At 50.5% G+C, this 25,644-nt stretch overlaps 1 protein-coding gene and 1 non-coding gene across 2 annotated transcripts in view; both read left to right on the forward strand.

Moving 5' to 3' along the window:
• The window catches only part of MEGF11 (multiple EGF like domains 11), a 495,160-nt gene that overhangs the window by 453,812 nt on the left and 15,704 nt on the right, over nt 1–25,644 (forward strand). The window contains 4 exon segments of the mRNA XM_060260232.1: nt 538–666; nt 5,336–5,464; nt 7,387–7,620; nt 23,972–24,099. Coding sequence (XP_060116215.1) covers nt 538–666; nt 5,336–5,464; nt 7,387–7,620; nt 23,972–24,099 — 620 coding nt within the window.
• Nucleotides 20,482–20,553, forward strand: TRNAG-GCC (transfer RNA glycine (anticodon GCC)). Its single transcript has one exon. It is a non-coding gene; the product is annotated as a tRNA-Gly (tRNA).

A 25,644-nucleotide genomic window follows, 5' to 3' on the forward strand; every position in this document is an offset into this window, starting at 1 on the left:
GAAGGACCAGGTGGTAGGTGATGGGAAAGGCCTCTGCCAGAGACCCCGAAGAGAGGCTGCCAGTCTGAGTAGACAATACCGGCCTTGATGGACTCTGGAGGGGAAGGGTCTGATTCAGCGTAAGGCTGATTCACATGTGTATCCTTGAGAGTCCAGCCTGCTCATCCTGAGAGCCGTTCCAAAACCTTTACATGCCGAGGAGCTCCAGTGCATCTCTCTCTTTTTTTACAATCTGAGTTTCCTTCTGGCTCCTTTTCAGCACCACCCATCACCAAGACTCTAAATCTTTTAACAGCCCCCCTACCCAAGGGCCTGGCAGATCACGCTGCTGCAAATCCTCCCCAACAGTCCCCCCCTATTCCACCCCCACCCCTCCTCATATTTGTAATGGGTCTGTCTTGAGGGAGCTAAATGGGATTGGGCTGTAAATCAGGCAGGCCGCTCTGACTGTTCTTCCGAATGCTGCCTCCAAGATTATCTCTCTCTCTCTCTCTTTCTCTCTCTCTTTCGTTGCCTTTGGATCACTTCCCCCCGCAGGGTGCCCTCCTGCCTTTTATGGTGCCAACTGTGCCAACGTCTGTCAGTGCCAGAACGGAGCGGACTGTGACCATGTTACTGGGCAGTGCACCTGCCGGACTGGGTTTACTGGGAAGCATTGTGAGCAAAGTAAGAAACGGTGGCGGGGGGAGGGGCTGCCCTTCTTCCTGGGGTCGATTTCTTTTTTGCCGTTTGCAAAACAGCATGACAATATTTCAAGAGTCCCTGATATTATGCCTTCAATCTGATTTCAGAGTATTTTCCCGTTACTAAGGGCCCCATTAGAAAGGCACAAATCTACTTGCCAGTCAGGCAGAAATAGATCGCACGGGGTGGGTCCAGTAATCTTCCAGGCCTTCCTCTGGCCTAAAGAGCCTTCCCGCAACTTAATTTCAGAGGGCAGCCATGTTAATCTGCAGCAGGGCCTTTTTTTAATAGCAGGAACTCCTTTGCATACTAGGCCGCACCCCCTTGATGTAGCCAATCCTCCAAGAGCTTACAGTAGGCCCTGTACTAAGAGCCCTGTAAGCTCTTGGAAGATTAGCTACATCAGGGGGGGGGGGGTGTGGCCTAATATGCAAAGGAGTTCCTGCTACAGAAAAAAGCCCTGCTCTGCAGTAAAAGAGCTGGATTCGAGTCCAGCAGTACTTACAGCACGATTTTCAGAGTGTGAGCTTTCCAGAGTCAACGTAGGCTTTGACCCCCCACCAAAGGGAACTTCAGCTCCCAACCACTCATCTTGTTGGTCTCTAAAGTGCTAGTGGGAATCAAATCTAGCTGTTACTCCAATATAAGTGGGTCTTCCACCACTGGAAGAGCCACTTAATTTGGAGGAGGTCTCCTTAGATTAAAGGAAGGCTTCAGACATGTGCCACACGGGGAGGCAGGGAGAGCTATCTCAGTAAACAAGCAAGCTTTGCTCAGTGGAGTGGTAAGACAGGGCTGGGATCCACCCCAGAGAATTATAATAATAATAATAATAATAATAATAATAATAATAATAATAATAATAATAATAATAATAATAATAATAATCCCCTACGGAGGACTTGGTGGTTTTAGTTGGGTATAGGAACTCTTGGGTTGGATCCAGTCTAAATTTTCCAACAGCAGAATGGAAGTTTCCTTCCTCCTCGTTCTGGCTGTGTTCCCCGATTTCTACTAAAAGCTGTTCCTGGGGGATAGGAGACCCCTGAGGAATGTGGGAGGGGGGCTGCCTGCAGTAGGAAGGGGAAATCAGTGCCAATTGCCAATTTCATCTGGATTCAGACCTTTGTCACCAAATGGCTGGTGGGATAGCAAAAGCACCCAAGGCTTTCCCCTCAAGTTCTCTGGGCGTGGTTATTGGCATTGTGCTTGGGTCTGTTTAGTGAAAATATTTCTATCCCGACTCAATTCCTTGGACTCAAAGCAGTGAGCGGAGCTGCAATCCAAGTTGCAGAGGCATTGATCATAATAAGGGGGGTGGAATTCTAGCAGGAGCTCCTTTGCATATTAGGCCACATACCCCTGATAATAATATAATAGTAATAATAATATAATAGTATAAAAATAATAGTATAATAGATAATAATATAATAGTAATAATAATAAAATTTTATTTATACCCCACCCTCCCCGCCGAGGCAGGCTCAGGGCGGCTTACAAGGTATGGCAAAAGCCATGTTGAACAATAAAACAGTTATACAATTCAATACAATTTACAATTTACCATTAAATTTTTACAGAATCTAAAACAGTCCAAAATCAGTCTAAAATAGTCTCATCTCATTGCTATCTCAGTTATATTAATGTTAATGGTGGCGTGACGTTTATTTCAGGCTCCATCTTGGAAGGCTAGCCGGAAGAGGGCGGTTTTGCACGCCCTACGGAATTGGCTAATGTCTCGTAGGGCCCGCACCTCTTCCGGCAGCTGGTTCCACCATTGGGGTGCTTTTATAGAGAAGGCCTGCTCTCTAGTTGTTTTTAGTTTGGCCTCCTTTGGCCCAGGTACTTGTAAGAACCTTGTAAGCTCTTAGAGGATTGGCTACATCAAGGGTGTGTGGCCTAATATGCAAAGGAGCTCCTGCTAGAATTCCACCCCCCGATCATAATCCAGTTAAAATTAAAATAGATTAAAAATGCCCAGTTTACAAATGGGCTGTGCTGTTCTGCACAGGGGCCTCATCTTTTGTCCTACTTCTGTATGGGATTTGTATGATAACAAAATCACACTGCTGTTTAATACAGAGCATCATGTTTGGCGTTTATTTCCTTGATTTCCAAATCCATATCTATCACGACATTGGCAGTTGGGAAGGCGGCTGGTCTCCAGCTGACTTTGGAAGGTCTCTTTCTGAAGGAATAACCAGCGTTGGTGCTTTGATTCTGACCGACGTTTATCATAAAAGAAATGGGGCGCTTGGCTGGTGCTTTCCATAAAACCTAATTCCGCCCCCCCCCCCCCCCCCCCGCCTCGCAAAGTCGCCGGAATCACCAGACCAGTTTATGGCCTTCCCCTCCATTTGTTATTGAATGTTGCTCAAAGATACACACGACGCAGCCGGAAGATTTATTGTTCTGGGCCATCGTGGTAATTGTATGAATAAATTTTGTCAAAGGATAGTCAATCATTTGGTCTGTGATCGAAAGGCAGAAACCGAACGTCGTAATCCAAGAAGAGGTGGGGAAAAGAGAAAGCCACAGAAAACGCCAGATGCTTAATTTGAAATATAATACAGATAATATTCCTGCAGTGGCTGTGGGAAATGCAAATCAACAAGTCACATTCAACCCATGGGGTTTTCAAGGAAAGAGACGTTCAGACGTTCAGACTTCCTGAGAGGTTTCCCATTCAAACACTCATTAGGGCTGACTCTACTTCGCTCCCAAGCTGTGAAAAGATCAGGTTAAGCTGGGCTTGAATGGTGGTAGAACCAGAGGTGGAATTCTAGCAGGACCTCCTTTGCATATTAGGCCATGCCCCGTGGATGTAGCCAATACTCCAAGAGCTTGGAATTCTAGCAGGGGCTCCTTTGCATATTAGGCCACGCCCCGCTGATATAGCCAATCCTCCAAGAGCTTGGAATTCTAGCAGGGGCTCCTTTGCATATTAGGCCACGCCCCGCTGATGTAGCCAATCCTCCAAGAGCTTGGAATTCTAGCAGGGGCTCCTTTGCATATTAGGCCACACCCCGCTGATGTAGCCAATCCTCCAAGAGCTTACAAAAAAGAGGTGAGAAAAAGAGCCTTGTAAGCTCCAGGAGGATCGGCTACATCACGAGTGCGAGGCCTAATATGCAAAGGAGCTCCTGCTAGAATTCCACCCCTGGGTAGAACGTGCCATCAAGTCACAACTGACATACGGGGTTTTCAAAGCAAGAGACCAACAGAGATGGTTTGCCCTTGCCTGCCTCTACGTAGCAACCCTGGACTTCCGGAGTGGTCTCCCATGCAAGGATTAACCAGTGCTGGCGCTGCTGAGATCTGATGAGATCAGTCTAGCTTGGGACATCCAGGGTATCTCCAAAACACCTAAAATAGCAAGATGAGAACCCCGTCTTCCTTTGGGCTTTATTACCTTTGGGCAAGTTCCAAATAACTGTGCAGTGGATTCCTGCACCCCAGAGGGTGCAGAAATGAGCAGCAAAAATGGTCCAGGGGTTAGACTTCCTTCTCTAACAGAAAAAGTTTAAAGTCTGGGGAGCTTTTAAGAAGATGACATTGGATTTATATCCTGCTCGCCACTCCAAATCTCAGAGCGGCTCACAATCTCCTTTATCTTCCTCCCCCACAACAAACACCCTGTGAAGTGGGTGGGGCTGAGAGGGCTCTCATAGCAGCTGCCTATTCAAGGACAACCTCTGCCAGAGCTCTGGCTGACCCAAGGCCATTCCAGCAGCTGCAAGTGGAGGAGTCAGGAATCAAATCCGGTTCTCCCAGATAAGAGAGCTCTGGCTGACCCAAGGCCATTCCAGCAGCTGCGAGTGGAGGAGTGGGGAATCAAACCCGGTTCTCCCAGATAAGAGAGCTCTGGCTGACCCAAGGCCATTCCAGCAGCTGCGAGTGGAGGAGTGGGGAATCAAACCCGGTTCTCCCAGATAAGAGAGCTCTGGCTGACCCAAGGCCATTCCAGCAGCTGCTAGTGGAGGAGGGGGGAATCAAACCCGGTTCTCCCAGATAAGAGAGCTCCGGCTGACCCAAGGCCATTCCAGCAGCTGCAAGTGGAGGAGGGGGGAATCAAACCCGGTTCTCCCAGATAAGAGAGCTCCGGCTGACCCAAGGCCATTCCAGCAGCTGCAAGTGGAGGAGTCGGGAATCAAACCCGGTTCTCCCAGATAAGAGAGCTCCGGCTGACCCAAGGCCATTCCAGCAGCTGCAAGTGGAGGAGTGGGGAATCTAACCCGGTTCTCCCAGAGAAGAGTCCGCGCACTTAACCACTACACCAAACTGGCTTTAAAGTGCAGTTAATGGCCCTGGTGACTGAGGGGAAACTTCCACATTCAAAAACAGTCTCCCTCTGAATCCCAGAGCCAGGAGGCAACAGGCCTCTGCATCCCAGCCTGGGTATTCCTTGGAGGTCTCGTATCTAGGTACTTACCTGTTCAGCCCTGCTTAGGTTTTGAGATCTGACGAGATCGGGCTTGCCTGGGCTATCCAGATTGAGGCGGGATCTGAGATCTCGAACCGCTCCTCTGGCCTTCTCTTTGGTGAGGAAAAAACTCGGCAAACATCCTCGGTCGCCTAAGCAGGCTTGTAAAATCATCTTGCTGAAGGGCGAAGAATCCTTCTCGAGCCATTTTCTACCTTGAACTTGCAGAGTGTCCCCCGGGAACGTTCGGCTACGGCTGCCAGCAGTTGTGTGAATGCATGAACAACGCCACCTGCGACTACGTGACAGGAACCTGCTACTGCAGCCCGGGCTTCAAAGGCATTCGGTGTGATCAAGGTGAGGAAAGATCTCCTCCTCCCTTCCTTTTTTAAACTAGGCCCTTTTGCACGATCTACCTGCCAGGAGAGGTGTGAGTTAGGGCCAGGGAAGAATTGGCGATTTGCAGGCAAAAGGGGGAGGCGAAAGGCTTAAAAAGGTTCTCAGCTTTACTCTATGTTCCTGAGATCTAGAAACTTGGAAGGTTTTAAACGGAGGCCGAAATTCTCAAGTTCCTGGATCCGTGTTGCTCGGCTGGTATTTGCTGGTGGGACGTATCTGCAGATGAACCCGTCTCAAGCCGTGGGGAGGCTGGGCGGTTCCTGTTCCAGAACAAGCGGTCCACTCCAGAGAGCTCATTAGATGCGCCAGAGCACATGTGACCCTTCCTCCATTTTGAGAATTCTCCCATCCATGCCAAGGGAGGTGTTGGCTGTTTCTGTGAATCTCCAACAGAGGTGGTTTCAGAGGGTAGCCTCATTCGTCTGCAGGAGAATTCGCATGTGGAGTGAGATAAACGTCTTGCATCCCCATTCAGTCCTGGGGGGTCCCTTGTTCTAGAGGTCCATTGTCCTGTGAATCTCCAACAGAGGTGGTTTCAGTGGGTAGCCTTATTGGTTTGCAGGAGAATTACAGAGGGTTACAGTGGGATAGAGAAGGTAGAGGAAGAAGTACTTTTCTCCCTTTCTCACAATACGAGAACTTGTTAGCACTCAATGAAATTGCTGAGCAGTCGGGTTAGAACGGATAAAAGGAAGTACTTCTTCACCCAAAGGGTGATTAACACGTGGAATTCACTGCCACAGGCAGCTACAAGCATAGCCAGCTTCAAGAGGGGACTGGAGAAACATATGGAGCAGAGATCCATCAGTGGCTATTAGCCACAAGGTATAGATGGAACTCTCTGTCTGGGGCAGTGATGCTCTGTATTCTTGGTGCTTTGGGGGGGGCACAGTGGGAGGGCTTCTAGTGCCCTGGCCCCACTAATGGACCTCCTGATGGCACCTGGAGTTTTTTGACCACTTTGTGACAGAGTGTTGGATGGGCCATTGGCCTGATCCAACATGGCTTCTCTTATGTTCTTATGTCTGGGGCAGTGAAGCTCTGTATTCTTGGTTCTTGGGGGGGGCATAGTGGGAGGGCTTCTAGTGTCCTGGCCCCACTGATGGACCTCCTGATGGCACCTGGGGTTTTTGGCCACTGTGTGACACAGAGTGTTGGACTGGAGAGGCCATTGGCCTGATCCAACATGGCTTCTCTTATGTTCTTATGTGACACAGAGTGTTGGACTGGATGGGCCATTGGCCTGATCCAGCATGGCTTCTCTTATGTTCTTATGTGACACAGAGTGTTGGACTGGAGGGGCCACTGGCCTGATCCAACAGGGCTTCTCTTATGTTCTTAATTTGTGAGTGACCTCAGGTTCAGTCATCTTTATTAGGGGAGCATGGATCAGACCCTGCTCTTAAAGTGAGTTGGAACTCCTTTGTGAGGGAGGATCTTGAGCAGTGTTCCCCCTAAGCTGATTTAGTATGAGCTAGCTCACAGTTTTTTAGCCTCCAACTCACACATTTTTGTCTTAGCTCAGGAAGGATGACCCCAGAGCACAATAATTTATGCAGCAGCTCACAACTTTAATGCCAGGAGCTAACAAAGCAGAAGTTTTGCTCACAAGACTCCGCAGATTAGAGGGAACATTGATCTCGAGCCAGTGCAACCCCCCGCCCCCCGCCCAGATCACTAGGCAGGGCCCCGCTGACCTGCTCTGGGTTCCTCCCAACATACACAGAAGTTTGAACAGCAGTGCAGTCCCCGTCATTTAGAAGAGCCAGGGAGGGAGAAGGAATTTTATATATATAAGCCTGGTTGGTTGGTTGGGGTTTTTTGCAAAACGAACTCTGCCACTCAACTTTAACGGGCGCATTGTGAATTATTTTTAACAGCGGCTCTCATGATGGAAGAATTAAATCCCTACACTAAAATTAGCCCCGCGCTTGGAGCCGAGAGGCATTCGGTCGGAGCAATCATCGGGATTATTCTCCTCCTCCTAATTATTATGGTTCTGCTGGCCCTGTTTGTGTGGTATCGACGGAAGCAGAAGGAGAAAGGGCACGACATGCCCAGTGTCTCGTACACGCCCGGCATGCGGATGACGAACACCGATTACTCACTTTCTGGTAAGGGCCTCTCATCGTCTTAATGAAATACAAGCGCCCAACTCCTTCGTGCGAGAGGGGAAGGGAAATAAATTATCTTTCTTTTTTTGGGCAGCATGCTAGGTTTTCCTGTGGACGTAGCCAGTTTTCTTCCCCAGAATCTTGTCTTTGATACATGTGAGGGCTGGGCAGCCAAAACTTACTGATGAGCAGAACAAAATACCCCTGATGTAATCCCCTGGCGTTTTCAGGGGTGGAATTCTAGCAGGAGCTCCTTTGCATATTAGGCCACACACCTCCGATGTAGCCAATCCTCCAAGAGCTTACAAAAAAGAGCCTTGTAAGCTCTTGGAGGATTGACTACATCAGGGGGTGTGGCCTAATATGCAAAGGAGCTCCTGCTAGAATTCCACCCTTGGGTGTTCTTCTGGTTTCAATTGAGATGTTCCAGCATTTAGACCTGCAGGTAACATTTCCATAGAAGTCAGGGGGAATTCTCAGTGGGGGACCAGTAACTGCAGAGCTGGACTTGTATCTCTAATACATCCACACAGATCTATCTTTGCGCACGGTCTTACAATAACCCTGACAACGGAGGTTGAGTGGCTTGCCAGTGGCTATTTAGTGAGCTCACGGCAGAGCTATGATGTGGACCGAGGTCCACTGGGTCCCAGCGCAGTCTCTTATCTCCATCCCACGCAGTGCTCACATGCGCGATCCTGATTCTCTGCATGGCTTTCATAAGGACGTGTCTGCAATTCCTGGCGTCCGCTTGTGAGTAAAAGCGCAGCAGGGCCTGATTCAGATTGGGTCCTCTGCACGGGAGAAAGAAGAATTCCTGGATTAACAATTTGGTCAAGTAGGCGCTGCCTTTAGGGCCCCCCCGGCCAGCTCCCCCCTCTGTTTCCCCCCCTGCTTGCAGCCCTCCCAGCCTGCATGTACAGCCAGCAACTGAGCTGCTCTTTGCTCAGCTTACCTGGTGCGGCTGCTGCCGGCGTTGTCGCCAAGTTTGCCTCTCTTTACCTCTCCCCTGCAGCTTTGTCAAAGGGGGTTTTGAGAAGGTATCTGCAGGCTGCAGCGGGAACCATGGGTGGCAGGGCGGGAGCTCCAACAGAGATAATTTTGTGAGGGGGCCCCCGAGATTTTAACTGCCCAGGGGCCTCCACAGGGTTTAATCCAGCACTGATTCCTGCCTTCTCCCCTGTGCTGTTTCCCTTAGGGTTTGTGGGGAGGAGCGTTGTTTGTTCTGCAGGGAGGCTGCTTGTGAAACCACTTTGGGGTCAGGGAGCAATTTTTCTTCAGGCCACTTTGGCCAGGGATCCTGGAGGGGTTTTTTGCCATCTTCTGGGCATGGAGCCTGCAGGGGCCGCTGGGGGTATAGCAGGGATGTAGTTATGAGTTCCCTGCATTGTGCAGGGGGTTGGACTAGATGACCTTGGAGGTCCCTCCCAACTTGATGATTCTTTGATTCTATGAATGCATTCAGGGTACATGCTGTTCCCTACTGGACTGTAGACCAGGACCGGTCCGTGGCCTGTTAGCAATCGGGCCATGAGTTGTAGAATTATTTCATTATATATTACAATGTAGTAATGATAATAAGAAGACGACATTGGATTTATATCCTGCCCTCCACTCCAAATCTCAGAGTCTCAGAGCAGCTCACACTCCTTTATTTTCCTCCCCGACAACAGACACCCTGTGAGGGGGGTGGGGCTGAGAGAGCTCTCATAGCAGCTGCCCTTTCAAGGACACCTCTGCGAGAGCTATGGCTGACCCAAGGCCATTCCAGCAGGTGCAAGTGGAGGAGTGGGGAATCAAACCCGGTTCTCCCAGATAAGAGTCTGCACACAACCACTAATATTCCAAACTAATAGAATTGTAGCTAGATCCCAGTCGGCAGCCGTGTTGGTCTGAAGCAATAGAACAAAGCAGTAGACAAGTCCACCTTTAAGACCAACTAAGTTTTATTCAGAAAGTAAGCTTTCATATGCTCTTAGGCAGACTTCATCAGACAAAATGGGAACGGCAAGCAGCAATTCTTAATATAAGTGGGCAGTGTGGAATCATGGGAATGTTTTTAGCGGATTAAAAGAATCACAAATAGGGATCTGTGTTTGTTAGCGTAGGACAAAACAGGGTTGAAAAAACACTGGATGGTGATAAAAAGCAGACTGCTGTCGTAGGTGCGGGTGCCATAAATCTAGGTAGGCTTTGTTAGTTTAAATAGAGGGCATGGTTTCTCAAGAGATTATAACATCCGTATAGTTTGCCATAGGGTGGGTTGGTATCTGCAATAAGACAAAGAGCCAATATCCTCCACTTGAGTATGTCGATACAAAAAAACAAAAACAAAAACCCCCCAAATATTCTGATACACTGTTCTGAATCAGAAATAATATAAGTCAGCCCTTAGAAAAACAGGGTGCATTAAAGTATAGTGGAAGGTGGGTTAGTATATGTAATGAGACAAACAGCCCACAGTCCTCGTTTGAGCATGTCAACACAAAAAAAACATTGTTCTGATACACTGTTCTAAAAGAGAAATACATTGGAACAGTGTGGATGCAGAGCTATGCTCGGTGAGAGTTGGTTTAGCATCTGTCATGAGATAAAAAAGCCAATATCCCTGTTCAGTCCTGGGGAGGCGTTTGTTCCAAGTTTCAGGATAATTTGTAATTCGGCAGTTTCTCTCTCCATTCTGTTCTTGAAGTTCCTTTGCAGTAAAACAGCTACTTTGAGGTCACCCGTTGAATCTTTCTGAGTGCTCCAGTGTATTACTCTGCTTTGCTCTGTGACCCTCGGACTGTTTCCGCTGCCAAAAACAGCACAGGAGAGAAGGCAGGGATGCCTCCTTCTCCCTGCCAGCAGTCCTGATCGAAGCAAGCCCTGCTGTGCTTTTACAGACCAGATTCCACAAGCAACTAGCAACTGGCCCCTAGCTGCAAATCCCCATGGCAAACTCGAGCAGTTTGTAACGTCTCATTAGGCTCTGGTGCTGCAGAGACAAGTTAGTCTATCACCCTTGTGACTTCCCAGGGGACCCTCCACTGTGCAGTACTGGCAGGGGGCTGAGAGGCTTTTACAAGCATCCCAGGAGAAGCGACAGTCGTCCATTGAGTGTCCATTGAGAAAAATTCCTCTGCTGGGGGCGGTTAGTGTCCATCAGTAATTCCAGTGCTGAGCTACAGTAAACGTCCAGCAGAGTCTGCAGCGGTTGATTCCCTCTCTCTCTCCCACAGGCGACATCCAGCCCACAAAAGCTTTTTCTTTCTCTTGGAGAACTCATTAGGGTTTGTAGAATCTTTCGGGCTCAAGTGCCGTGTTCTACTGGAGAAAGTTTTCCTTCCAGACGTTTCGTTCTCAGCTGCGGAGAACATCCTCAGTGGCGTTGCAGCCGGAGCAGGCGCTCAGACCTTCTTGGCTGCTGTGTATTGAGTGAGGCCAGGGCTGCTGGAGAGCTGCTCTTTCTAGGCTGGAGGGGGTGTGGTGAGAGGGCAATTGGTTTGTGAATGTACCCATTGTTTGGTGGGACTTCCTGGAAAGGTGGTGATAAGGAAACTGGTGATAAGAAGGTCAGAGCGCCTGCTCCGGCTGCAACGCCACTGAGGATGTTCTCCACAGCTGAGAACGAAACGTCTGGAAGGAAAATTTTCTCCAGTAGAACACAGCACTTGAGCCCGAAAGATTCTACAAACCCTAATGATGATGCCAGCCCTGGAAACCTGAAATCTTGGAGAACTGATCATTCAAAAGCTGAACCCTTCCCAGGCAGAGACCTCTTTCCCTTCTGCACCTAAGGGCCAAAGAAGATGGGTAGGTTTTAAAGAATTGGGCCTGGTTCCCCCCCAGCCCACACAGCAGCTGTGGAAATTGGATTTTTCCTAAAAACAAAGGAGAGCCTGAACTGCCCAGTGCGAGGAAGGGCTCTTGCCTACCCCCATCCCAAGCCATTTCCCAGGACAAAATAACTCTGGGACGGAGTCGTGTCCCCATTTTTACTGCTCCATGTGGAGTACTAAAGAAGAAGAAGAAGATATTGGATTTATATCCTGCTGTATACTCTGAATCTCAGAGTCTCATAGTGGTCACAGTCTCCTTTACCTTCCCCTCCACACACAACAGACACCCTGTGAGGTAGGTGGGGCTGAGAGAGCTCTCACAGCAGCTACCCTTTCAAGGACAACTGTGTGAGAGCTATGGCTGACCCAAGGTCATTCCAGCAGCTGCAAGTGGAGGAGTGGGGAATCAAACCCGGTTCTCCCAGATAAGAGCCCACGCACTTGACCACTACACCAAACGTAACCACTATAACAAGACCGCAGATTTATAACCCACCCTTCTCCCTGAATCAGAGTCTCAGAGTGGCTTACAATCTCTTTTATTTTCTTTCCCCACAACAGACACCTTGTAAGGTGGGTGGGGCTGAGAGAGCTCTCCCAGAAGCTGCCCTTTCAAGGACAACTCCTACAAGAGCTATGGCTGACCCAAGGCTATTCCAGCAGCTGCAAGTGGAGGAGTGGGGAATCAAACCTGGTTCTCCCAGATAAGAGTCTGCGTACTTAGCCACTACACCAAATTTAACCACTACACCAAGACTGCAGATTTATACCCCACCCTTCTCCCTGAATCAGAGTCTCAGAGTGGCTTACAATCTCCTATATCTTCCTCCACCACAGCAGACACCCTGTGAGGTGGGTGGGGCTGAGAGAGTTCTCCCAGAAGCTTGCCCTTTCAAGAACAACTCTGCGAGAGCTATGGCTGACCCAAGGCCATTCCAGCAGCTGTGGAGTATTCTGTGAAAGTGGAGTAGGAAAAATGGGGAAATACCCCACAGAAAAATGGGTTGGGGGGAAGCAGGACCCCTCCAAGTAAAGTCCCCTTATCAGGGCCAGTGTAACAGTATTCCCCAGATAGCCCCAGAACAACGATTCCCCAGATCGCCGTATTGGAAGCATACAGAGGGAGATGGGGCCACCTTGCAAAGCAGCCAATTGGCCTTCTGTGACTTACTGTTATTTTGGATGCTAGCCCTTCCTTCCTTTCTTTGCCCAGGGTGGCGGGTGGAAGGAATTCGGGAGTATCTCTTAGGGGACTGACTTTGGCTTCTTGGGTGTCCAGTTGCTGACACACACACCCCCCTCGGTTTGATTGTATTTCTTTTGTTGCTTGCTGGTTGCAGGGATAGTGGGTGCTTTCACAGGGCAACTGTTTGCAAGTGGATTTTGCTATTCTTACACAGTAAAAATCCAATTACAAAGCGCATTATTTAGTGTTTGTGAATGCTCCCAGTGAAGAAGAAGAAGACTGCAGATATATACCCCGCTGTCAGAACTCAAGAACTTCAAACGGATCCCATACTTAGTTACAAAGCTAGGATTTTATTGAAGAGAACTAGGTGCTGGAAAAGGCAAGATAACAGTAATGGCGAGAGCCAGCATCAGCTTGATTTTATACACGTAAAGCAAACATCTCACAAAGCCACAATTCACATTGTAGGGCGCAGCTGTCTTCTCACCATCACTATCAGTAGAGAGGATGCCTCCCTACTCCGAAGGCCATGCTGTTCGGCTTCAAAGGGTCCCAGTGTGAGAATGTGCAGAGACAAGACATAATTCATTCTACAGCCCCAAATATTTTGGATACCAGTGGGGCAAGGTTAATTACTATTCAGGCACTCTGGGTTAAGCAGAGGTTACAACATGGAGTCAGTTTGGTTCAGTAACAATACAGCTCTAAGCTACAATAAAACTACCATACAGCATTGGTCACATTATAGAGGACCAGCAGCAAAGATACAAGTTCTGACATACTGCCCCCCCTAAGCGCCCCCTCCCGCGGGGCCGGCCTTGGGCTTGTGCGGGTACAGTAGGTGAAACTTTTTCAGCAGTTGCGGTGCCACTACATTCTGAGACTCGACCCACTCGTCACAGCTCGGGGGGAAGTGTTTCCACCTGATCAAATAATACAGTTTCCCCCGTTTGACTCTGGAGTCCAGGATCTCCTGGACCTCATGGTGACTCTGACCCCTCACTGTCGTCGGAGGGGGCGGTGGGGCCCTGGGATGGAAGGACGTAGCACCAGGGTCTTTCCGAAGCAAGCTGCAATGAAAAACAGGATGGATCTTACTTAGTGATTTGGGTAGTTCGAGTTCTACCGTTACTTTATTTATCACCCTTTTGATTTTGAAAGGTCCTAGGAACTTCAGTGCAAGTTTGCGGCAGGACTGGGGAAGGGGAAGGTTCTTTGTCGACAGGAAAACTGTATCCCCCACCTTCAGATCCCACTCCGGAGAGTGTTTTTTGTCAAACTGTTTTTTGTAGGCTTTTTTCGCTTCCTCCAGGTTTTCCTGAATTCCCTTCCAGCCTTCACGAAGTCCCTCCCACCATTGTTGGCATGATGTTGGCTGGGATGGGCTGGCTGGGAGGGCGAGCGTAGGGAACGGCTTGCCCTCGTAGCCATTGATGATTTGAAAAGGGGAGGTTTTGGTTGAGCTATGGAGGCTATTGTTGTAGCCGTATTCTGCAAAGGGGAGGAGATCTACCCAGTTGGACTGTTGGAAATTAATGAAACAGCGGAGGTATTGTTCTAGAAGGCCATTAACCCTCTCCGTCTGTCCGTCCGACTGGGGGTGGTAGGCAGAACTCAGTCCTTGCTCAATGCCAGCTAGTTTGCAGAACTCCCGCCAGAAGTTGGCAACGAACTGCGTTCCGCGGTCACTAATGACCTTGTCTGGGAATGAGTGTAGGCGTACAATGTGAGTGAAAAAGAGCTGGGCAAGTTTTTTGGCTGTAGGTAACTGTTTGCAAGGAATGAAGTGAGCCTGCTTTGAAAAGGTGTCGACTACGACCAAGATGACTGTTTTGCCCTGTGAGGGCGGGAGCTCTACAATGAAGTCCATGGAGACTACCGACCAAGGTCGGGTGGCCGTAGGGAGGGGAACCAGGTGGCCCGGAGGCTTGCCCCCCGTTCGTTTTGCCATGAGGCAAGTGGGACAGGAGAGTACAAATTCTGAAACATCTTTTTTCATTTTCGGCCACCAAAATTGGCGGGTGAGCAAGTTGAGTGTTTTGACATAGCCAAAGTGGCCGGCCAAGCGACTTGAGTGGCAGCGGTCCAAAACCTCCTTCCTGAGGGGATCGGGCACATAGATTTTTTCATTATGTAACCAGAGCCCGTTCTCGGCCTTGACCAAGTTGGGGGGGCGGTCAGTTTCTTGTTTGTACTCTGAGAGGAACCGAGAAAGTAATTCTAAGTCCGGTGGGTTGGTCTGTTTACCGGAGCGGGTGGTGACCCCCCCCGCGATGGCTGAGGGGGAAATTAGTGAGTCCACCACCTCCTCCCTGAGACTGTCGTGTTGGGGCAGGCGGGAAAGGGCGTCCGCTAAAAAGTTCTTTGAGCCCGGGATGTGTTTCAACACAAAATCAAACTTAGCAAAGAAGCCTGCCCACCGGATCTGTTTTGCAGTCATTTTGCGACGCCCAGTGAGGGCTTCCAGGTTTTTGTGATCGGTCCAGATTTCGAAGGGGACTCTCGCTCCTTCAAGCCAGGAGCGCCAGGTTTTCAAGGCAAACATGACTGCAAATGCCTCTTTGTCCCAGACCGACCAGTTTCTTTGTTCATTGGAAAATTTCCTGGAAATATAGGCACAGGGTCGGAGCACCCCATTTTCTCCCCTCTGCATTAATATGGCTCCTACAGCGGCGTCGGAGGCGTCGCATTGGACCACAAAGGGCTTAAGTTCGTCAGGATGAGCCAGCACGGGTTCGGAGGTGAAGAGGCGTTTTAGCTCAGTGAAAGCTTTTTGACAGTCAGGCGTCCACGTTAGGCGTGCGCCGGGTTTTTTAGCCTCGTCACCCTTCCCTTTAGTTTTGAGGAGTTCTGTAAGAGGGAGCATGACCGTGGCGAACCCCTTTATGAAGTCGCGGTAAAAATTAGCGAACCCGATAAAACTTTGTAACTGCTTGCGGGTTCGAGGGGGTTCCCAGTCTAACACCGCTTGGACCTTTGCGGGGTCCATGGACAATCCCTCCCCCGACACCCGGAAGCCCAAGTAATCCAGTTCGGTCTTGTGGAATTCACATTTCGACAATTTGGCATACAGTTTGTGTTTACAAAGGGTGCTTAACACTTTTCTGACCAAAGGCACGTGAGACTTTAGATCTTGTGAATAGATAATGATGTCATCAAGGTACACCACCACCCCCTTGAACAGGAAGTCCCGCAGCACTTCATTAATAAAGTTCATAAAAACACCCGGGGCTCCCTGCAGCCCAAACGGCATGACAAGGTACTCAAATTGTCCCAGTGGGGTGTTGAAGGCTGTCTTCCACTCGTCCCCCTCTTTGATGCGGACGCGGAAGTATGCGTCTCGGAGGTCGAGTTTGGTAAATACTTTCCCCTTCGCTACGGTGTTTAATAAGTCCTTTATCAACGGGATCGGGTAGGCGTTGGACATGGAAATCCCGTTTATCGCACGAAAATCTGTGCAAAGCCTGAGAGACCCGTCCTTCTTCTTTCGGAACAGGACAGGGGCGGCATGGGGAGCTGTGGCGGGTCGAATAAAGCCACGCTTTAGATTTTTGTCCAAAAACTTTCGGAGTTCAGCCTTCTCCGCCCAACCCATGGAGTACAGTTTCGCTTTGGGAAGCTGCTGCCCTGGGATTAGCTCAATGGCACAGTCTGTAGGGCGGTGGGGCGGTAGCTCATCCGCTTCCTTCTCGCTAAATGCCAGCTTTAAGTCTCGGTACTCCTTGGGGATGGAGGCGACTTCCTCGAGTGTGAGGCACGCCCGCATGTTTTGGGGGGGAGCGTGCGGCCCCCACTCGGGGCGCCAGTGGTGATGCTCGCACCTCCAATCCGGGAACCGGACGAGCTGTTCCTCCCACCTTATGTCGGGTTGGTGGCGGGCGAGCCAAGCTGAGCCTACTACCACGTCGAAAGAGCAGGAGGGGGCGATTACGAAAGTCTCAATTCCCCAATGCTCCTCAGTCCCTACCGGGACCGCCTGAGTTTCTAAAGTACATGGTTCCCCTCTCATGGGCCCCCCGTCCATTTGCTGGAACTGCATCGGTTGTGGCAGGGGCGAAGTGGCTAATCCCAGCGCCTCAACTAGGCGGGGGGTGATCAAGTCCCTGTTACACCCTGAGTCGATTAGCGCTCGGGCGTGCATGAATCTCTTTAGGTTCGGGTTAAGGAGGGTGACGGCCATAAAAAGTAAACCCCCAGTTGCTCTCACCGTGAGGAGTGCCGGCTGTTGTTGGACCTGCTTTGCGGCACCCATTAAAGCAGGTCGCTGTCGTTTCCCGCCGACTCGGTATCGTCCGACTCCTCGGTCGATTCTTCGACTGCCGCCAGGCTGGTGGTAAAATCCTCGTCAGTCGCCAAGGAAGTGGCGACGGAGCCCCGACTGGGCTCCTTCGATCGGCTGCTCTTCTTCTTCTTCGGGCCCGGGGTGGTTGGCCGCGCCGTGGGTGGTGTGGATCCCGCTTTCCCAGGGCAGTTAGCAGCAAGATGATTTGGGTCCCCGCATTGGAAGCACTTGCGGGCGGGAGACGGGGTGGAGGTCGTCGGAGCCTTCTTCCCTTCGGATTTAGTTGGGGTGTGTTTGACTCCCTTCCTCGCTAGTTGCTGTCTCCTCATCCCCACGTGTTGGAGGTTGGTCTCCACTTCCCCGGCCAGTTGGATCCAGCCGACCAGCGTGTCGGGCCTTCCCTGACTGTAACAGCGGTCGAGGATGCTCGGATTCAACCCATTGATGAACGCGGTGTATTTCATGACCTCGTTCCATCCCCTCGCTGCCGCACAGTACCCCAGGAATTCGGTGGCGTACTCGCGGGTGGAGCGGTTGCCCTGTTCGATGCGTTGGAGGGCAGCGACCGCCTTCTCCTCCCGCAAGGGATCTCCATACTGGCGGAGCATCGCGTGCAGGAACCCTGCCACGGTAGCTAATTCGGGCTTTCTTCCCATGAAAAGCCCCACATACCATTTGCGGGCCGCCCCTCTCAGTCGAGACGCGATGTGGTACACTCGGCTGGCCTCGGTAGGGTAGTCGGCGCCCCAGTGGGTGAAAAACGTGTCGCACTGAATAGTAAAGTATTCCACGTCCTCCGGATTCCCATCGAACGTAATCTTCAACTCTCTTCCCCGTCCCTCGGCCCCTCCTGGCGCTCGCGGCGCCCCAGGCGGCGGTGCTGGGCCCGGTAGGGCCGGCGGGATCGGACCGGGTAGTGCAGGCGGCGCCGGGGCGGCCGGGGCCCCTGGTGCGGGCGGCGCCGGCGGTGCCGGGGCGGCCGGAGCCGGCGGAGCCGGAGGTGCCGGGGCCGCTGGGGCCGGCGGCGCCGGGGCAGCTGGAGCCTGCGGGGTGGGGGCCGGCGGGGCGACAGGCGGTTGCCCCAGTGGCAACACTCCATACGGTATCCCCAGGACCGCGGTTTGCAAAGTGCGGAGCTGGTCGTGGATAGCGCCCAGGTTCTGCTGCATCTCCTCGGCCATCGTCACGCGGGAGCGGTGCACATCGCCGTGGATTTCCCGCACCCAATCGAATAATTCGTTGCGGAGGGTCCGGATCGGGTCTTCCCCCCCTCGGGGCTCCGTGCCCTCCGCCTGGCCCTCGTCGTCGTCTCCTGCCCCTCCTTCGCCCAACATGCTTCGATACCGTTGCTCCGCGGCGTCGATTGCTGCCGTGGACTTCCGCGGGCTCCAGGTTCGCGGGGCCGGGAAGGCGGCGTCGACCGAGAAGGGCGCTGGAACCTTAATTTTGCGTCGGACCCCCGTCACGTTTGGGTCGAGCGGCGGGTCCTCCGATGGGGTGGTGGGCTCTCCGTCGTCTGGTACTTTTGCCGCCATCGAGCCAAGCCTCCAGTACAGATAAGCCACGAATAATGGGATTACTGTTATAATGTCAGAACTCAAGAACTTCAAACGGATCCCATACTTAGTTACAAAGCTAGGATTTTATTGAAGAGAACTAGGTGCTGGAAAAGGCAAGATAACAGTAATGGCGAGAGCCAGCATCAGCTTGATTTTATACACGTAAAGCAAACATCTCACAAAGCCACAATTCACATTGTAGGGCGCAGCTGTCTTCTCACCATCACTATCAGTAGAGAGGATGCCTCCCTACTCCGAAGGCCATGCTGTTCGGCTTCAAAGGGTCCCAGTGTGAGAATGTGCAGAGACAAGACATAATTCATTCTACAGCCCCAAATATTTTGGATACCAGTGGGGCAAGGTTAATTACTATTCAGGCACTCTGGGTTAAGCAGAGGTTACAACATGGAGTCAGTTTGGTTCAGTAACAATACAGCTCTAAGCTACAATAAAACTACCATACAGCATTGGTCACATTATAGAGGACCAGCAGCAAAGATACAAGTTCTGACACCCGCCCTTCTCTCTGAATCAGAGACTCAGAGCGGCTCACAATCTCCTATATCTTCTTCCCCCACCCCCACCCCCCTATGAGGTGAGTGGGGCTGAGAGAGCTCTGACAGAAGCTGCCCTTTCAAGGACAACTCTTGCGATAGCTATGGCTGACCCAAGGCCCTTTCAGCAACTGCAAGTGGAGGAGTGGGGAATCAAACCCGGTTCTCCCAGATAAGAGTCTGCACATTTAACCACTACGCCAAACTGGTGTGTTTGCTTCTTACCTCACTCCGACCGCCCAAAAGGAGTAGGGAATTGGCTCATTGCAGAACTCGTTCTAGTATCTCAGGGCTCGGACCTCATTAAAGGAACCAGAGAAACCTCTGAATCCACTGCTTTGTCTGGTAAAGTTGGGAGTGCAAAGCACTTGCTAGGATTAATCCAAACTGGATGGTTTTGTCTCCTGAGAAAACAGGGAGCTCTTGGCTTTCACTTGCCGCTGCCCTTTCCCAGCTTTGGCCCATTTCCAACTTGCGCATTTTCTAATGCACTTCCGTTTTTTTTTTTTCATTGATGTACTGGTCCTGGCTTCCCTTTAGAGAAATTACTTGGGAACTGGGAACAGTGGTTGGGTTTGCATTTAATGTTATTGGCAGCCAGTGCTGGATGGCCCTGCTGGAACACAGGGAAAGTGCAAAGCTGACCAGGGGTAAATCTTTCCTAGCAATCTGCCAAACGGGAGCGTGTTCGGGAAGAACGCCTGGGCAGGAGGGAGATTTCTGGACAAGGAGAATAAATTAGGGGGCTCTGGATGTATTGTATATAGTTTACTTTTCTAGCTGCCGGTTTTTCTCTAGCGATGGGTAAAAGGGAGCTCTGATGCTAGAAAGGGGGTTACAGTTCCATCTTCAAACGTATTCCTGTAGAAGAGGAAACAGAGGGTGAATTTCCTAGAATCATAGAGTTGGAAGGGACCTCTAAGGTAATCTAGTCCAACCCGCTGCACAATGCAGGAAATTCACAAATACCCACACCCCCAGTGACCCTTGTTCCATGCCCAGAAGATGGCAAAAACAAAACTCCAAGATCTCTGGCAAACTGGTCTGGAGAAAATTGCTTTCTGTGCTAACCAAGTTCAGCCCTTTCCTAGCAAAATATATGTCTGGAACGAAAGATTTGTACCTAGCTAGAACTTCATCTACATTGTTTCCCCCTCCATCCGTAGCCTCTGCATCTCGGTTCCTCTAAAGCAATGATTCTTAGCAGGGACAGCCTACAAATCTAGGGGGTGTACTGAGAATTTGGAAGGGGGAAAATGTGGGTTTGGGGGGCAGCCCTTTCACCCCACTTGTAGTATCAGAGGATGGGCCATGATTCTGGCAGATTCTTCATTTGGCATGCAGAAGGTCCCAAGTTCAATCCCAGGCATCTCCAGCTAACAAGGACCATGTCATAGGAGGTGATATGAAAGACCTTCACCTGAGACCCTGGAAAGCTACTGACCAAGGTGGGGAGGGAGCTGTGGCTCAGCGGAAGAGCCTCTGCTTGCCATGCAGAAGGTCCCAGGTTCAATCCCCGGCATCTCCAGGGAAAGGGGCAGGCCGGAGGTGACGCAAAGGGCTTCCACCTGAGTCAGTGAAGAGCCAGTTGGTGTTGACCTTGATGGGCCAAGAGTCTGACTCCGTAGAAGGCAGCTTCCTGTGTGTTTGGGGAGGAGCCGTGACTCAGCGGCAGAGCATCCGCTTGGCATGCACAAAGTCCCAGGTTCAAACCCCGGCATCTCCAATGAAGAGATGCAGCAAGAGGTGGAGGTGCAGAACCTCCACCTGAAGACCAGCTACTGCCAGTCAGGGTAGACAATACTGACTTTGATGGACTGAGGCTCTGATTCAGTACAAGGCAGCTTCGTGTGTGTTTGTGCGTGTGTGTTTTCTGTCAGGAAATGAAGGAGAGTTGTTTCCTAGTGCTCACGCCACCCTCAGGATAAAACCTCAGACTTCTCCCCCTGAGCCCTTCAAAAAGTGGCCCTGAGCAAAGAGGGGATCGAGATTACCATGAAGGAATCAACTGGGGGCCCTCCAGCACTGCAGGGGTCTCCTCGCGTGGAAGCCCAAGATCTGTCTGGAGGGCAGTTCGAATGCACTAATTCTTTTTACTCGTTTGCTTATAACGAGCCTCTTCACCCCATCGGATCCTCTCAGGGCCACCCCCGGTTAGGCCCTTCTTTTGAGCTGACCGTTGGACCGCGGTATGTTGCCCACGTTTTTTCGGTGGTAGCTGCAGCTTTCTGGGGCATCCTCACCAAGGAAGTGCAGTAGGACCCCCGGCTGTCTGCCTTGCAGGTTCTATTGTAAAACGTGTCTTATTTGGAAGGCAACTTGTATGGTTGTGTTGTTCTTTTCTTTTTTAAAATTAATTGCCTGTCACCTGTGACCCACTGCGATCAGGGAGAAAGACAGCTAGATGCATATAAATATTTTTATTGCTAAATAAATTGGATGGTGTTTGATGTTGTGCACCTGGAGGGCAGGTAGCAGTGGATTAGAAGTTTGCAAGCCACTAGAATATGGGTGTTCTATTAAATACTTGTGTTCTGGGCTCCCCCTTTCAGTCTTATCGTTTTTTCCCACGCAGCAACCTGGAAAAGGGATTCCGTTTTTAACCATAGGGAAGTGAGGCTGAGCACAGGCCCATGCAACAGCCAACAAGTTCACAGTGCAACTGAGATGCTTTTCTTTGTCCAAATCTCACCTCCTGTCCTTTCTACCACTTTAGCAGAGAGCAGCATTCTGAGAGACCTTGATTCAGACCCCAGACTGGGGAACTGCCGGGTAATATTGCCAAACCGGGAGGTTGAGCATAAAGTGGTTTGAAGAGACGCCTCCTGGTGGGTGGATTTGGTGGTGCTATTGCTGGTGGTTTTCTAGCAGCATCCAAACATGCTCTCGAGATGTCCGGTAGCATCAAAACATGATGCTGAAATGTCCAGTGGCATCAAAATGTGCTGTCGAGACGTCCGGTAGCACCAAAATCTGCCGTTGCGTTTTCTACTTCAGTTACCAGCCCTGTAATATTTCTAGACTCAGGACTGTAATTAACTCAAGGTAAACGAGAGCGCGCTTCATTTAACTTGCCCTCGCACTCAAAAGCAACTTGCCATCCTTTGTAACTCCGTCAGTCTCTTAATAAATCTGCAAGTCGCTTAACTGCGAAACTGAGATGGTTTTAATCTCCTGAACAAAGTGTTGCTATTTTGATCTTAATGTTGTTGATGCTTTAAGGGTAGGACTATTGAAGTGCTGTCAAATAACCATTTAACGACACAGTTTCACATTCCTGAAAATTGCAATCCTCTCAATGGGGTAGTCCTGGACTTTTGCCAAGCGTACTTCTTCGAGGTCCATGGCTGTGGTTCCCTCAGGGAGTAACATGAAGGATCCGCCCCATGAGAAGAAGAAGATATTGAATTTATATCCTGCCCTCCACTCTGAATTTCAGACTCTCAGAGCGGCTCACAATCTCCTTTATCTTCCTCTCCCACAACAGACACCCTGTGAGGTGGGTGGGAATGAGATGGCTCTCACAGCAGCTGCCCTTTCAAGGACAACCTCTGCCAGAGCTAAGGCTGACCCAAGGCCATTCCAGCAGCTGCAAGTGGAGGAGTGGGGAATTAAACCCCATTCTCCCAGATAAGAATCCGCATACTTAACCACGACACCAAACTGAGGACTGAGCATCCCAGAATACAGCTCTTCTCCCTGCCAGGGGTCTTGTGTCTCTTGACTGATCCACCGGGGGTGGGGGGGAGAGGGCAGGCAGTAGGGCTAAGATGCTGGTTTTCAGAATCGCCCTCCTTCCTTCCCTGTATGGAACCCAACAATGGTGTCCTTCAGAACACAACTGCTTCCCCAAAAAGAAACAATTCTAACCCTGTTAGCCTTTCTGATGGCTCTGGACTTCGGTTCTAGTTTTGCCCGTTCCTCTTCAGTGAGAGAAAGGAACATCATGAAGTGGTAACAGTTGAGATGCGCCAGGGCGTACATGTCATTCGTAACGTGACTGCTTTGCATTGTATTGTTAAGTTCAATGCCTGTGTTCTCCCAGTCTCCGGGGGGGGGGGGGCGGTGTATTGATATTAACATGTCCAGATTCCTCTTTCTTTTTATCCTTCAATACCTTCCTATTTTATTCTTCACTTTGGTGTGATGGATAATTGGCTTTGGGGAGTGCGGGGAAGGAGAAAATCCAAGGTGTTCCCCCTCTTCTAAATATTCTTATTGTATGTAGATGAAGGAGAAAATCACAGAATCGTAGAGTTGGAAGGGACCTCCAGGGTCATCTAGTCCAACCCCCTGCACAATGCAGGAGACTCACAAATACCTCCCCCTAAATTCACAGGATCTTCATTGCTGTCAGATGGCCATCCAGCCTCTGTTTAAAAACCTCCAAGGAAGGAGAGCCCACCACCTCCCAAGGAGGAAGCCTGTTCCACTGAGGAATCGCTCTAACGGTCAGGAAGTTCTTCCTACTGTTGAGCCGGAAACTCTTCTGATTTAATTCCAACCCGTTCGTTCTGGTCCGACCTTCTGGGGCCACAGAAAACAATTCCAACCCATCCTCTCGATGACAGCCCTTCAAGAACAAAAATCCAAGGCATTCCCCTCTTATAAATTAAAACCTCAGTGGTGGGCAGGTTGGTTTATCATTCTTGGAACCTGAGGGGGCAGCAGGGAAAACCTGGCACTGGGATGGGCCCTTCTCTTCATCTGTGCGATACCTCTGTGCCAGTTTGTGCCCTCTGTGCGAAGGTTGCTACGGGAAGGCGTGGAAGGGGCCAGGCAAGACAGGCTGGTTCCGGCTTTGTTTCTCGTCAAGCACAACTCTGAGACTTTTGGGGTAGCTCTCACCTGCCCAGGTATGTGCACTTCCATCTGTGTGTCCCACCCGGCCTCTTTTCAAGCAGCGTCAAAAGAATTTTGCATGACGACTTGTTCTTTCCCCCCAGATGTGTCTCAAGGTAGCGACGGTGTTCAGGATGTTCACTGTTTTTCCAATCCGAGCTACCACACTCTGTCATGCGGGGTGACTTCGCGCTTCTTTTCCCCAAATCAGAACGGGGACCTCTCCAGGAAGGTAGATATGCCCCTCCCCTCCCCCTCTGCCGCAGCGTCGTTCTCCTCAGTTCAAGGAAAGGCGCCCAAACTGCTGTTGCTCTTAGGTGGCAAAGAACGGGCTGGATCCTGCCGATCCATTCCAAGAGCCAGTGTGCTTTTCTCTGGCAGACGCATCAAGGGAAGGCTGCTTCCTCCAGTGGTAGATATTCACAGGATCCGGCCTTAAGAGCTGGTGCAGGCTGAGGCCATTGAAGAAGGACTGAGAATAAAAACTTTATGTGATCTTCCTAGAAATGCCATCAGTTTTGGCAGCCAACTCTGTGAGAGGTGGCGCATTATCAGGGCTTTTTTTGTAGCAGGAACTCCTTTGCATATTAGGCCACACCCCTCTTATGTAGCCAATCCTCCAAGAGCTTAGAGGGCTCTTCGTACAGGGCCTACTGTAAGCTCTTGGAGGACTGGCTGCATCGGGGGTGTAGCTTAATATGCAAAGGAGTTCCTGCTACAAAAAAAGCCCTGCACATTGTTATATTTACTGCGACAGGCTGGTGGGCCTCCTTTTCTGCAATTCCTCCCCACTGAAGACAAAGGAGGCTGTTCTCAAAGTCAGCTCATAACAGAATAAATTGGTTAAAGTTGCTGCAAAACCCAGTTGCTTTTGCTGGAAGGGGCGAAGAGGTTTCTTCTTCTGACTCAGATGGTCTCCCAAGCCCTCCTCCTACTCTAGGGGTGGCCAAACCTGCGTAATGCAAGAGCCACATAGAATAAAGTCAGATGTTTTGAGAGCCATGAGAGATGAACATCGGATGTTTGAGAGCAGGAAGGAAAATTGATAGGGGGAGGGAGAGGTGGAAAGAAAGCAACTTTAACTTTAAATGTGTTCTCCAAGCTGCCAGCTGGCTTGGGGAAGTGATTTAAAGAGACAAATGCCTTCTCCAACCCAGCCAATGGGGTGATGGGGGCTTTGAGAGCTACACAATATGTGTGAAAGAACCACACGTAGCTCCCGAGCCACAGTTTGGCCACCCCTGTTCTACTCCCTACCGCTGAGACCTCATTGTCTCCTCAAGAACCGGTCTTGCAGTAGTTTTTTGCTGGCACAGGCTTCATGCTGCTGTGGAGGCCCACCTGAGTGGCAGGAGGGAGAACAGGTTGTGTCAGCAACGCTTCCTCCCTTTGATTGGCTGCTGCAGGGCCACAAGGTAGCACTCAACCCTGACATAGCCAGCGTCCACGAACTCTTTCACACATGCTGCATACAAGCTGGGTTTTGCCAGTTCACACAGCACAATCCAGTTGGAAAGCGGATTGAAACAGCATGTGTGATTGCAGCCGCAGTGGGTCTCCCTTATGAGGATCTGAGGGCCTCCTTTGATGAGCATATTTATCAGTATCACCCAAGATACTGAACAAAAACGGGATGTTGCTATTCCGTTTTTTAAAAAGAACTGGCTTAAATCCTTCCGCGACCACCTTTTGACACTCCTTTGAATTTTTCTAGCAGATCTACTGGGTAACTCATGCTTTGTCGTGTTACTGTTTTTCCTTGAATTGGGGCTAGATT

This window comes from Heteronotia binoei, chromosome 19 (assembly GCF_032191835.1).
Source record: "Heteronotia binoei isolate CCM8104 ecotype False Entrance Well chromosome 19, APGP_CSIRO_Hbin_v1, whole genome shotgun sequence".
In the NCBI taxonomy this organism is placed as follows: domain Eukaryota; kingdom Metazoa; phylum Chordata; class Lepidosauria; order Squamata; family Gekkonidae; genus Heteronotia; species Heteronotia binoei.